At 37.5% G+C, this 13,173-nt stretch overlaps 1 protein-coding gene across 1 annotated transcript; it reads left to right on the top strand.

The window, feature by feature from the left end:
- On the top strand, positions 1 to 12,064 carry LOC117988815 (uncharacterized). The gene is made up of 10 exons (XM_034976031.2): positions 1 to 236; positions 322 to 419; positions 741 to 926; positions 2,480 to 2,594; positions 3,191 to 3,263; positions 6,039 to 6,186; positions 6,658 to 6,793; positions 7,592 to 7,744; positions 8,304 to 8,464; positions 9,094 to 12,064. Exons 1-10 carry the CDS (start codon positions 147 to 149, stop codon positions 9,275 to 9,277), a joined length of 1,344 nt encoding a protein of 447 aa, XP_034831922.1. The 5' UTR covers positions 1 to 146; the 3' UTR covers positions 9,278 to 12,064.
- The last annotated feature ends 1,109 nt before the right edge of the window (positions 12,065 to 13,173 follow it).

The following is a 13,173-nucleotide window of genomic DNA, read 5'->3' as shown; positions in this document are numbered from 1 at the left end:
TAGTATAGTAGGTACCTACTGTAGTAAATTATAATATACTGTGTGGCATTCAATATGTTTCGAAACTTTCGATAATATTTAAACATTTTATCGAATATTCCTGTGATAAAACAAGAATTTAAAGCACAAGTAATGTTCACATCAAGATGACAGAGGAAGAGACAGTTGATATCGAGCAGGAGCTCCAAAACCTGTTGACCAAAGTGCAACCGAACCTTCAAGACGTTATCAAAAGAGTAAATAATTTCACATCATTATTTTTGTGTACTATTTTAGTTCCCAACACAGTGAAGTTTATTATTTATTAAATTTGTTTTCTAGAGTTTTACCAATGTTGCGCTTCAGCAGACTAAAAATGGAGAACAAATTAAGGCTGATACCCTGGAAGATACCTCATACTTTGCCAAAAATACACAGGTGTAAGTAAAAAAATTATTATTTCGTAGGTTCAAAATGATGCGTTCTAATTTATAGCGACATACGACAGTTATAAAATTAAGTTAATATAAATGCTCCCGGCTGTACTCCCGTGGTTAGTCGACGTAAGCTCGACTAGTTTCGAACCCATTTAGGGTCCTTTTTCACTCATCGACTAATCACGTGAGCACAGCCGGCAGCATCTATATTTATAGTGGAAATCACTAAAGTCTAAAATTATAATCAAAGTTATTTTAAAATTGACACAAGCAATTTGTCAGTGTTGTAGTGTATATGATAATATTGCCCAAACCTTTTTACAGGAACCTCTCACGGCTAGAGCTAGTCAGGCCACCAACCTTCCACATGCAGGCCTTGTCGTTAGACTTGAAATCAATGGCTCTTATGTTACGTTGTTCTCTTGGTGAAGTTAACGTTAAAGGACTTTATAGTGCATTTAACGAGAATCTATTCAACCTCATACCTGTTATGGCTGAAGGACATCTTCTGTGAGTATGACATGTTCATTATTTTCAGCATCAATATAATGTTCACAGATTATAAATAATTGATTACTTGTGTACGTTAGATGATTGTAATGATGTTGGTTTTCCTTCAATTACGTCGCAATGGAGTAACATAAACTACATACTACTTGTTATCCTGGAAAATCAAAGAGTTCCCACAGGATTTTAAAAAACCTAAATCCATGCGGTTGAAGTCACTGGCTAGTAGATTATGAATTTGGGAATAAGTGTATATTTTGTGTGTTAGTTTGTGCTTCAATCATGCCACCATGAAGCAACAAATCAATGTGATTTTTTTACATCAATATAAAGACTTGGAGATTTTATTTTTTATCCCGGAAAATCAAGGAGTTCCCATGGGATTTTTAAAAACCAAAAAAGGTACAGGCATCAGCTAGTGACATAATTTTGCATCATTTCTTTGTAAAATAAAAGAAAAAATCATTAGGTTTATATATTCAGCTTTGTTTGTGTCTGCGATACTCGAAAAGCAGTTGATAGATTGATTTGTAATTTTTACACATACTTTATATTCCAAAGTTCTCACTGGAACGATAATTACTTCCCTAATATAATAATTAATATCAGAGTTAGCCACAGTGAAACTTGGCCGGGTTTAGCTAGTCTTATACATAATAATAAACTTACAATGGGGCCCATTCTCTAGTACACAATCTCTAAACTAAACTAAATTAACAGGTCTAAGTCTATTGCTATCCCTTTCATAATGTTGCTCGCGGAAAAGGATAGCACTAGATTTAGACCTGTTAATTAAGTTTAGTTAAGAGATTGTGTACAAGAGAATCGGCCCCAATGTATTATAATATTTAAACTAAATTTATATCTTCTAATAGCTGACTTAATTAAATCTAATAGGTCTTTCATGTTAAGGAAATAAAAGGTTTGTTGTGCACATAATTTAATTATTCAGGTACCTACTAATTATTTAAGCCTAAAAAAATTCTCTGAAAAATTGAAGTGGGTATACTATTATGAATAAACTTATCTAATGAATATATAATAATATTATGGGCTTGAAACCATAGGGGAAATTTTTGTGAAAAAATACCATACATTTTTAACAATTATAACATTGTTGCTAAGTAACTTTAGGACAAATTAAAAATAGAATAGATTATTAATTTTGGCTGTAAGGGTACTGTGGATCTCTATATGGCTTGAAGCTCACAAAACATAGATATAGAAAATCATGCTGGTTTGAAGTACTAAAATATAATTAAACCATAACTTTGCTTTGCAAGCACTTTTTGTGATATAATCTTAATCTTAATATATAAAAGGAGAAGGTGACTGACTGACTGATCTATCAACGCACAGCTCAAACTACGGCTCAAACTTGGCACGCAGATAGCTTTTATGACGTAGGCATCCGCTAAGAAAGGATTTTTGAAAATTCAACCCCTAAGGGGGTGAAATTTGTGTAGCTCACGCGGACGAAGTCGTAAGCATAAAATAGTAGCTATTATGTAAGCTGGTTGATACATAAAATATGCTAATTATTTTTTCAATTGCAGAATGACATTATCAAACTTGACAGCAGATGTCAGCGTTGGTTTGGTGCTAGAAGATGATGCCTTCTCATTTGTTAATCCTGGAATAGAATTTAATCACGATGAAGTGGTTGTTAAGGTATCGAAATAATTTAAAAGTGATTAGGATTAATAAGAATAATTAAAATTAGAACCTTAATTAAAAAGTAATTAAACCTATACTACATTTTGCTTTAGATGTGCCATTTATTCTGTTTTTTAGGGTTTCACACCTCAAAAGGAAAAAAGGAACCTTTATGGGATCACTTTGTTATCTGTCTGTCTGTATGTCTGTCAAGAAAACCTGTTGACCTAGCATCACGAAATTTGGCAGGTATGTAGGTGGTATGTAGATCTTATAGCATAATTAATAGAATAAATGTTCGCGAAAAAATTAATTTACTGTATATCACATATCCATGGTGCAGTCCGTCGTTACCTTGCAGTGTTCTACATAAAAATGTTAGGCATACCTTGTACGATGGCACGGAACCCTTCGTGTGTGAGTCCGACTCGCACTTGACCAGTTTTTTATTTGCTACTAATCTAAGATTATTAACGGGAAGTACTCTATAAGTTTTTTGACAGACAACGAAGGGATCCTTTTTCTTTTTGAGGTACAAAACCGTAAAAATCACGTAGTATATAAATATCAAATTAGGTAAACTATTGTTATCTTTTAATAAACCTTTTTAGTTGTCGTGGCCCTCACCACAAAGAGGCGGAGGATATGAATTTACGACTACAGAGCAGTTGGCAAGACATATTGGTATGTTTTTGTAGAATAGAATAGAATTTATTTTATTCAAGTAGACTTATTACAAGTGCTTTTGCATCGTTGACTAGCTTAATTTACCACTGGTTCGGAATGCCATTCCTACCGAGAAGAACCAGCAAGAAACTCGGCGGTTGCTCTTTTCAAGTCATCAATTTACAATATTATTATACCATACTGTACAAGCAATTGCAGCCCCGTGCATTGCTGGAGCGAGTCAAATCCAAGCTTTCCTATCATTTACATAGTCTTCCACTGTATAATATGCTTTTTTTAAGAGCATACTTTTAATAGATTTTTTAAACTTGTGTAAAGGCAAGTCTAAAATGGTTTGTGGGATTTTATTATAAAATTTTATTCATGTTATTGGTACCTAACCCTACCCTACGCTCTAACTCTGACCTTTTACTTTTCGGAGTAATGTGCATTCTAAGCAAGTATTTGACAACCAGTCAAATCAGTAACTTTTTATCAAACGTCAAAACGCGCGCTTAAGTAGTACCTACGCGACCTTCTATGAAATACTGAAATGTGACGTCACAATCATTCGACGTGTTTTTTTAGTTGAATCGATAATTTAAAATTATTATTACACCTAAAACTAACAAAAAAATTTACGTATTTTGGAAGACCCTCTATTTAGTAATCACTGAGAAATAATTTATTTTTGACATAGACATGTACCCAATTAAGTAGGTAAGTATCACTTGCTATAACTGTGAAGGAACATCGTGAGGAAACCTGCATGTCTGAGAGTGTTTTCAAAGATTTGTGAAATCTGCCGATCCGTATTTGCGCAGTGTGGTGGACTATATTGTGGTACCTAAAACCTTCTTATTCCGTACTCGATTCGCATTCCATTCAATGCTTCATGCGTTCACCTCATGCCGGTAGACTGCCATATCCCTTCCAGGTCAGGCCGCTTCCATCTTAGTCTGCATCATCACTTCACCGGCCGAGATTGCAGTCATGGGCTAACTTGTTTCTGAACTAGCTGACCTGCCCCGGCTTCCCCCGAGTGGAATTTAGAAAATCGAGGTGGGGGTTGAATTTCCAAAAACCATAGAACACGTATTTCTTCATTTGTGACCGGAAATCCAAATACCAATTTTCATGCAAATAACTTGAAAAATGACGGACTTTCATACAAACTTTCATCCCCTATTTAACCCACTTAGTTACTTTCCACCACTAGTAGAATTTCGAAAAATCCTTTCTTAGTGGATACCTACTCTATACAAAGAACACAACCCTCAAATTTCATGTCTCTAAAACCAGCGATTTAGGCTGTGCGTTGATATATAAGTCAGTCAGTCTGTCAGGACTTTGAATTTTATATATACAGATAAAAAAGGCAATGAATAGAGATGGTGATAATCCATACTTAATATTATAGGTAAATGCGAAAGTGTGTCTGTCTGTCTGTCTGCTAGCTTTTCACGGCTCCACCGTTCAACCGATTTTGATGAAATTTAATACAGAGTTAGCTTATATCCCGGGGCAGGACATAGGCTTATTTTACATCCCGGAAAATTGATGAGTTCCCACGGGATTTTTCAAAACCTAAATCCACGCGTACGAAGTCGCGGGCAACAGCTAGTTGCCTATAAAATTTACGCTTACTACCAAGACATTTAAATGAACGATGTCGAGTACGCCCATCTTTTAGGTCTATAGGCTTATCAAGATAAAATTCCGCCCTTAGGAAAAATTGCAGTCAACCACAAACCTCAAACAGCCATATTAGCTACAACATGACGTACAAACTATATTAATATGAAGTTAATTCAGGTTTATGTGCACAAACTAATTTGGTTCCTAAGTAACTAAGTCCGTCTGTCTGTCTGCTAACTTTTCACGGCTCAACCGTTCAACCGATTTTGATGAAATTTAGTACAGAGATAGCTTGCATCCCATGGAAGAACTTACTATACTTTTTATCCCGGAAAATTGAAGAGTTCCTACAAGATTTTTAAAAACCTAAATCTACGCGGACGAAGTCGCGGGTGTCATCTAGTTTTGAATGAATTATTTGACTTTTGAGCACAATATGTTAAACGCTATGTTGTCTAATTTCAAATTTGGTCACATACCACGGTGACTAATTTAAATCGAATGTAAATGTAAAACATAGCTTATCAGTTACAAAAGTAATTTCACCTCAAACAGGCAGTAAAGATAACTTAAAAATAACAACCAATCATACCACATTATTAACAATAAAACTATTCTGTTATCATATAACATAGTCTAAATTTCTGGTTCCAAATACTGGAATTTTCAGGATAAGATGCCCTCAGCATCAAATATATTAAATATCAGTTATCTAGCTTTTATAGTTTCAGATTCGCTCCACTCCTTGACCTTGTTCCTTGTTCCTTGTTGTGGGACGTACCTACTAATTGTCCCGCCCGTAAATGTTGGTTGCAACAGCACGCTCGACTTAGAGCGACCATACGCGAAAGGGCGCACCCCACCAATATATTCTTAGGTTACGTGACCCAGTGAGCCAGACCTGTTACCATAAAATACAACTTTTTTTATTCGATTACAAGTTAGACCTTGACTGCGATCTCACTGGTGGTAATAGTGATAATGCAATCTAAGGTGGTAGCGGTCTAACTTGGAAGGGGTTTGACAGTTTTATTAAAACCCATATCGGTTTCTACGCAGCATCGTACCGGAACCTTAAATCGCTTGGCGGCAGGACTTTGCCGGTAGGGTTAGTTAGCCACCAGTAAAACTACTGCATGGTTCGATTCATTACAGACGACCTACCTCTCACCGCGGCGATTTCTCTTTCCCTGTTTGCGTTACTCCGTCAGAAGTTGCAAAGGCATTTGAGCCAAGTGCTGCGTCAAGCCACCAGCGTCTCTGATGTCATGTGCTGCAACCCTAGCATGCTGGAAGCTTACAGGTAACTAAATGCTCATACTGGATTGTACATTTAAAAACCTTTTTTGGGTACACCCCTATGTATCTGTAACAGCAGTGATTGACAAAACATAGAAACCGCGTTTCTAACAACTTTCCAGGACTGTTCCTTAAAAGTGTCATAGGTGGCGTTTTTCGTGCCCTTCCAACGCCCTGCAAAGCCCTCGCGATAGCCCGGTGCGTGACAGCCTGGGTGACGTGCGAGTGTGCGGGGCGTCCCCCGCCTCATACCCAGATTGCCATCCCGATCTGTCGGGTACTATACGAAAGTTGGACGTTAGTGAGTGGAATGCATGATCAGTGAGTGGAACTTCCAATGACCTATGTATTCAATCGACCAATCAATCACATTCTTAATAGGATGACGTGAAAAAATTATAACGTCTGAATCTGATTGGTCACTGAACCTCTCTCCAATGGCAAACTGGGTCTTATGAGGATTTTTCCTTGGCAGCTCAATGGTAGAGCAACTGGCGCAGAACGGCAACAGAGTGGTGGACATGGTGCTTATCAACATGCGGCGAACCTTGCTGCAGACCTGCCGGGAGGTGCTCGAGCTGCCTCCGCTACATGCCACTTTTATGCACAAGGTAACTTATAAAAGTAAATCTATATATACCAGCAACTAAACATCACTTGCTTTAACGGTGAAGGAAAACATCATGAGGAAACCTGCATGTCTGTGAGTTCTCCATAATGTTCTCAATGATGTGTGAAGTCTGCAACCCGCATTTGGTCAGCGTGGTGGACTATGGCCAAACCCTTCTCGTACTAAAAGAAGGCTCTGTAGTGAACCAGCGAGGGGTTGATTATGATGATATACATACCAGCTTCATGTGGTAAAGGGTGGATATTTTAACTATATTAAAACTAGCTTATGCTCGAGACTTCGTCCGCGTGGACTACAAAAACTTCAAACCCCTATTTTACCTTCAGGGGTTGAATTTTGAAAAATCCTTTCTTAGCGGACGCCTACGTTATAATAGCTATTTGCATGCCGAATATCAGCGTGATCCGTCAAGTAGTTTGAGCTGTGCGTTGATAGATCAGTCAGTCAGTCGCCTTTTCCTTTTATATAAATTATATAGATCGGGTTCCTGTCGCTTGGTATATTTTAATAGTATACTATATTTATGTTTATGAATTCAGTTTAAATTATTTTTTGCTTTTGTGTTAAGTGAGATGTCAAACGAAAGAAGAATATTACTTTTTTGGATGTAACATCCGTCAATTCGATTTTATTCGGTTTTATTGTATGAGTGACAGAGACAACGCTCTACAAAGCCGAACTCTCTTTCTAAAGGTCGATGAACAATATTTTCTGCCGCGTTCTGTATATTGTTATACAATCAATCCGTAATCCTCCCTTTTCCCTGAACAAATTTCAGATAGGATCGATATCGTTCATAGGCAAACTGGAGACCGACACGGGCTGGCTCAAGAACTTGGCGACTGTGAACCGGATCAATGACGTCAGCGTCACGCGCCCCGACCCCATGAAGACCAGCTTCCATGTCACGCTGAGGATAAAGGACTTGCAGGTTGGTACAACACACCTCTTACCATACATTTTTTATTCGATTACAAGTTAGCCCTTGACTGCGATCTCACCTGGTGGTAGTGATGATGCAGTTGAAGGTGGTAGCGGGCTAACTTGGAAGGGGTAACGACTAGGCACTCCATATGTTTCACGTTCTCAATCATTTTGTTTGTATTATCACAATGCCGGCCCGAGATGACTTTTAGAATGGATTCAATGTAGGTACCAAGTAAGTACCTCTTTGGTTGTCAATTGCTAAATTTGTATATCAAGCAAAGTGAGTGCGAAGATTTTTCTATAATTATGCAGATTTTTAAAAAAAATATATTTAACTAGCTGATGCCCGCGACTTCGTCCGCGTGGATTTACGTTTTTCAAAATCCCGCGGGAACTCTTTGATTTTCCGGGATGAAAAGTAGCCTATGTTTTAATACAGGGTATAATCTATCTCCGTTCCAAATTTCAGCCAAATCCGTCCAGTAGTTTTTGCGTGAAGGAGTTACAAACACACACACACACACACACACACTTATACAAACTTTCGCCTTTGTGATTCTTAGATCGGCTATGATGAATACCGTATCAAAGCAATGGGCGTATCATGCACGGGGCGAGTGGAAGCCGCCTTCACCAACAACGCGATACACATGGCCATCAGTGTGGGCCTCACTCGCTGGGAGCCTTACGCGCAGCTGGACGACTTGAGGGTGCAGTATATGGAGTAAGTGATTAGTCAAATATAAGCCAAAAGGTTTTTATCACTGACCTCTATTAATAAACACTGGAACTGCGATTGCCGACCTGTTTGTCAAGCAACTTGATTTTCGCCATTTTGGCGCTGACTGCAGCAATTAGGGTCATGAGAGCGTTCTCAGAACTAAATGTTAGTGATCAACATAGAATAAATAATTAAATAAAATAAATAAATAAAAATCTTTTTATTCGAATAAACTTTTACAAGTACTTTCGAAGTAAGATAGTGTCGGGACGAGACCATTTGATAATTTTGACACAAAATATAACTTATGTTGGCACACGTCGTCCAACATACTTGTATATTTCAGTGAGTTGTCTCACGGTTCACAGTAACGAAACTTCTATTAAAACGTTGAGGCTTCATCTACACTGGCAAGCGTCAAATATTACCTACATTTGACGCTAAGTAGGCTATGACACGACTAGGCATCTCTGATTTCACGTCCCCTCTAGCCTAATATTTTATAGATTGTCCATTCAGAATCAAATCAAGAGTTCCCTCACTCTAGTTCATTTTGGCTGTTCTAAATCAAAAAAAATCAAATTTTATTGATTTTGCCAACTAGTGGCTGATATCAAAATTTCCTCCTCCAGTGGCATGGACCTACACGTCAGCGGGCTGGGTCCGCTGAGCGGGCTGACTGGCGCCGTGCGCGCCTGGACGCGTGGCGCTGCCGTCGCGCACGCCGCGCCCGCGCTCGCGGCGCAGCTGCAGCACGAGCTGCACACCGCGCTGGCCGAGCTGCAGCTGTGGGAGCTGCTGCACGGGAAGCAGTAGCTTATTGACTAGAGGATAGAGTTCAATATCAAGACCAGCCCTTCGACCGCGTTCCTTCTTGCTGTGCTGCGGCATAGGAAACAGTAGCTTATCGTCTATAAGATAGAGTTTAATATCAAGCCCAGACGTTTCTTCTTTTAGTCAGGGACCAGGGTGTTTCGTCGCTATACCGTACTCGCCCCGCAGCTATGCATGACGCTGACGAAGCTGCTGCACGGAAAACAGTAGCTTATGGACGAGATAATAGAGTTCAATATCAAGTCCAGGCTATTTAACCTCATTTCTTTTAGTCTAAGAGTGTTTAAATACTGTACCGTATTCGCCGCACAGCTACTCATGGCGCTGGCCGAGCTGCAACTGTGGGAGCTGCTACACGGGAAACAGTAGCTTATTGACATGGGAAGAGAGTTCAATATCCAGCCCAGCCCTTCGACTTCATTCCTTAATTAAATCAAGGTGTTATATTACTTACTTGCCGCGCAGCTTCAGCTGTGGGAGCTGCTGCACGAGAAACAGTACCCTATCAACAAGGGATTAGAGTTCAAAATCCACTAGTTCAATAAAGTTGTAACTGTCCTCACTAAGGTTTTCAAAATCAATAATACAAAGCTTGTACTGTTTACTGTGAATGCCGTGCCCACACAAGTTGCCTTTTATTTTTGTTTTGCAAAATGGGCAGTCGTTTGCTCTACAAAATATATATTGTTTAGTGGATTAATTATTATTAGACTTCTGGGTATAGAAACTTTTTAAAATCACAAAACATTCACATTAATGTGAATTTGATATTTTTTTATTGCTAGTCTTTTTATCGTTTTCTTTCGTGATATTTTTATATATATTTAATTTTAATTCTCAAATATTTAAGAAAACATATCCATACCAAGTTTACCTAAATTAGATTTTTGTATAAAAAGCAATTTGTATAATTGTATATAATAATATATTGTAATTGTATAAAATATGTGTTTGTTCTTTAATCTGTTTTTTAAATATCTCGTTCGAAGCAATAGTTATAAGTACATTAAAATTTTGTTAGTAGAAACTAATAGTGTTACCTTAGTTAAACTATCATATAATGAAGTTTGTTTGTATTATCTTTAATAATTGCATTTTTCCCAAAAGTTTTCTATTTTATTTTACCGCTAGATGCGCGACTCTGTCCGCGTGGATTTTGTTTTTAAAAATCCCGTAAGAACTCTTTGATTTTCCGGGTCAAAAAGTAGCATAGGTAGATATGTGCTTTCCCAGCAAAGTAAAGTAAAATATTCTTCATTGTACACCAAAACAATAGAAATATATAACAATTTTTTATTTAATTAAAAAGTCAAAATCTGTTAAATGGATGGGTCGTGGAAAAACAGCAGACAGACATATAGACACTTTCGCATTTATAATATTAGTACGGATACGTAAATTGAAAATTTCAGTTTGTGGTGACTCAGATTTTTTTACATGCAATATGAAAACTTTTGGGATACCTACTAGATTAAAAATTATGTAATTTGATGATAAAAATAACAATCAATAATTACTATCGACCCAGTCGATAACTTATTTTATCATTCAATAGTTTTAATTTTGATCTATTTTGTATATAAACAGTTGATATTATAATTATTGTACTCAGGCAGGCATTTGTTTGTAGAAATCTAAGGTACGGTTTATGTATAGTACGCTACAGGTCGAGATGGCAATCGAGGAGGTAACACCCCGCACAACCGCACAGCCCTCACGCTAACTCAGTGCGGGCGAGCGCGGGTGACGTGTGGGTGTGCGGGGCGTCCCCCCGCCTCATACCCCGATTGGCATCTCAACCTGTTGCGGACTATAGATGTGGCGACAGCGGGAGTAGCACAGACCTATGTCACTACTACAGACCAAGTATGTTTAATATATTTACGCCATAGTTGGCACACGTTATACCTAAACCGCACCTATGACTTGTTACCGCTCATTTACACATTCGCCCTCGCATCTCGTCTCGCCATATTGTGTCTGAGGTGTCTCGCAATGTCAATGACGCTACTTGTCTCGTGCATCGCGTTCACACATTCGCTACAACGGGCATGAATGATAAGTTTCTACCACCAGGTGACATTATTAGAAACCAAATAGATTCGAAAGAGGCTATTGTAAGCAGTACCTACATTAGATTCAGAGATTTATTTTTTATTCTACTCGAAACGAAAAATGGAGGACGAGGAAATATTATGGGCAGCGTCCGCGTTTCAACAGCTTTTACTTATAGCTATTTAAAAAAGTTTGTTTCCATCCGTTATATAAGTCCCGCAAATTGTTATTACGCTGGAACCATGTCTCATTAACATAGAAATGACGTCATTTGATGTATATTTAAGTAAAAATATACCATCAGCTCGAATGTTCAGTCTAGTGTTGACGTCACTAAAATGGCGGCCACACGCATTAGCAATTTGCGGGACTTATAGTATTTATCGTTTATATTCTCTTCGGTCATCGACTAATACACTTGGGCAGAACCCGCCACCGTGCACCACACGAATGCAAGACGATGCACGCGCATGTGTAAATGCACTTTAAAAGATAAGGATTTCACGGATTATTACAAAATTGCTCAAAGTATCCCTTTAACGTAAATATTAATTAAGCATAGGTATACCTATTATTTATTTTTATATAAAAAAATATGGCTTCCATCCATGGGCGAAACTTCGATAAGCATTATATTGGTTGTGCCTTATTTTGAGACTGTTGTATTTTATAAAGTATACAAGTTGTTTAATAAAGTCCATAATCGCTGTTAAATTTTGTATTTTATTAATTAATTAATATACCTACCTACCGTCAATTTTAGGATTAAGGGAATTGGATTCGCTAATGACAGTTGCCGTTTCACCTTGAAACTAGCAATTTTTGTTTTGGCGTTTGGTTTTGGCGCAATTTATTGACATTTGATCAGCTGATACTAATTACTAACACGCACTTTTAGTACTTTAACGTACTAGGGTAAAGGACTCCAGGAAATGAACGAATACGAAACCTCGAAAAAATCGGTGTACATACATTTAAAAAAACGGGCCGAATTGAGAACCATCTCCTTTTTGGAAGTTGGTTACTAAATGCGAAAGTGTATCTGTCTGTCTGCTAAGGCTAATTTTTAACCCGTAAAATTAGAGAGTTCCCACGGGATTTTCAAAAAGCCTAAATCCACGCCCACGAAATCGCGGGCATCATTTAGTATTTTTTTATTATTTTGTGTATCTATATTATAGTCATAAATTATTTAATAATCAAAAAGAGCAAAAATAATGCGCGGTATTAATTATTGTTATACTTATATTTTTTTATTTAACAGGAAAACTTAAAGCTAATTGGAAAAGTAAATTGATAAGAACAGAAGAAAATTGAAGCTGATGACAAGTTTCACAAATAGAATTTATATAAGACTAGCTTATGCTCGCGACTACGTCCGCGTAGACTACATAAATTTCAAACACCTATTTCACCCCCTTAGGAGTTGAATTTTCAAAAATCCTTTCTTAGCGGATGCCTACGTCGTAGATAGATAGAAATACTTTATTGCACACAAAAAATATTACATAACATGACAAAGAAACTAAAACGAAAAAAAGATTGTATGCAAAGGCGGCCTTATTGCTCACAGCAATCTACCAGGCAACCTTTGGTGAAAGGAGAAACTAGGTGTGTTGGATAGTACTTACACGCAATACAGAAAAATGAAGTAGTATAAAACAATATAATATAATTAATTAATAAGTACCTACCGTAGTGGCACCAATAATCGACAAGGACCAATAATCGACAATTTTTTCTTTAACCGTCGAAAATAAGGACAGACAACGAGTTTTTTAATTTGGCAACACTGTATCATAGGCAAAGTACTTCGTACTGTC

Source organism: Maniola hyperantus, chromosome 15, assembly GCF_902806685.2.
Source record: "Maniola hyperantus chromosome 15, iAphHyp1.2, whole genome shotgun sequence".
NCBI classification, from domain to species: Eukaryota; Metazoa; Arthropoda; class Insecta; order Lepidoptera; family Nymphalidae; genus Maniola; species Maniola hyperantus.
This window is presented reverse-complemented; position numbering and strand designations above follow the sequence as displayed.

Excerpts from the sequence above, each read along its gene's own strand:
- LOC117988815 (XM_034976031.2), top strand. The coding sequence starts at position 147 with ATGACAGAGGAAGAGACAGTTGATATCGAGCAGGAGCTCCAAAACCTG. Across the intron at positions 2,595-3,190 it reads ACGATGAAGTGGTTGTTAAG|TTGTCGTGGCCCTCACCACA; the intron begins GTATCGAAATAA and ends AAACCTTTTTAG. Across the intron at positions 3,264-6,038 it reads GCAGTTGGCAAGACATATTG|ACGACCTACCTCTCACCGCG; the intron begins GTATGTTTTTGT and ends GATTCATTACAG.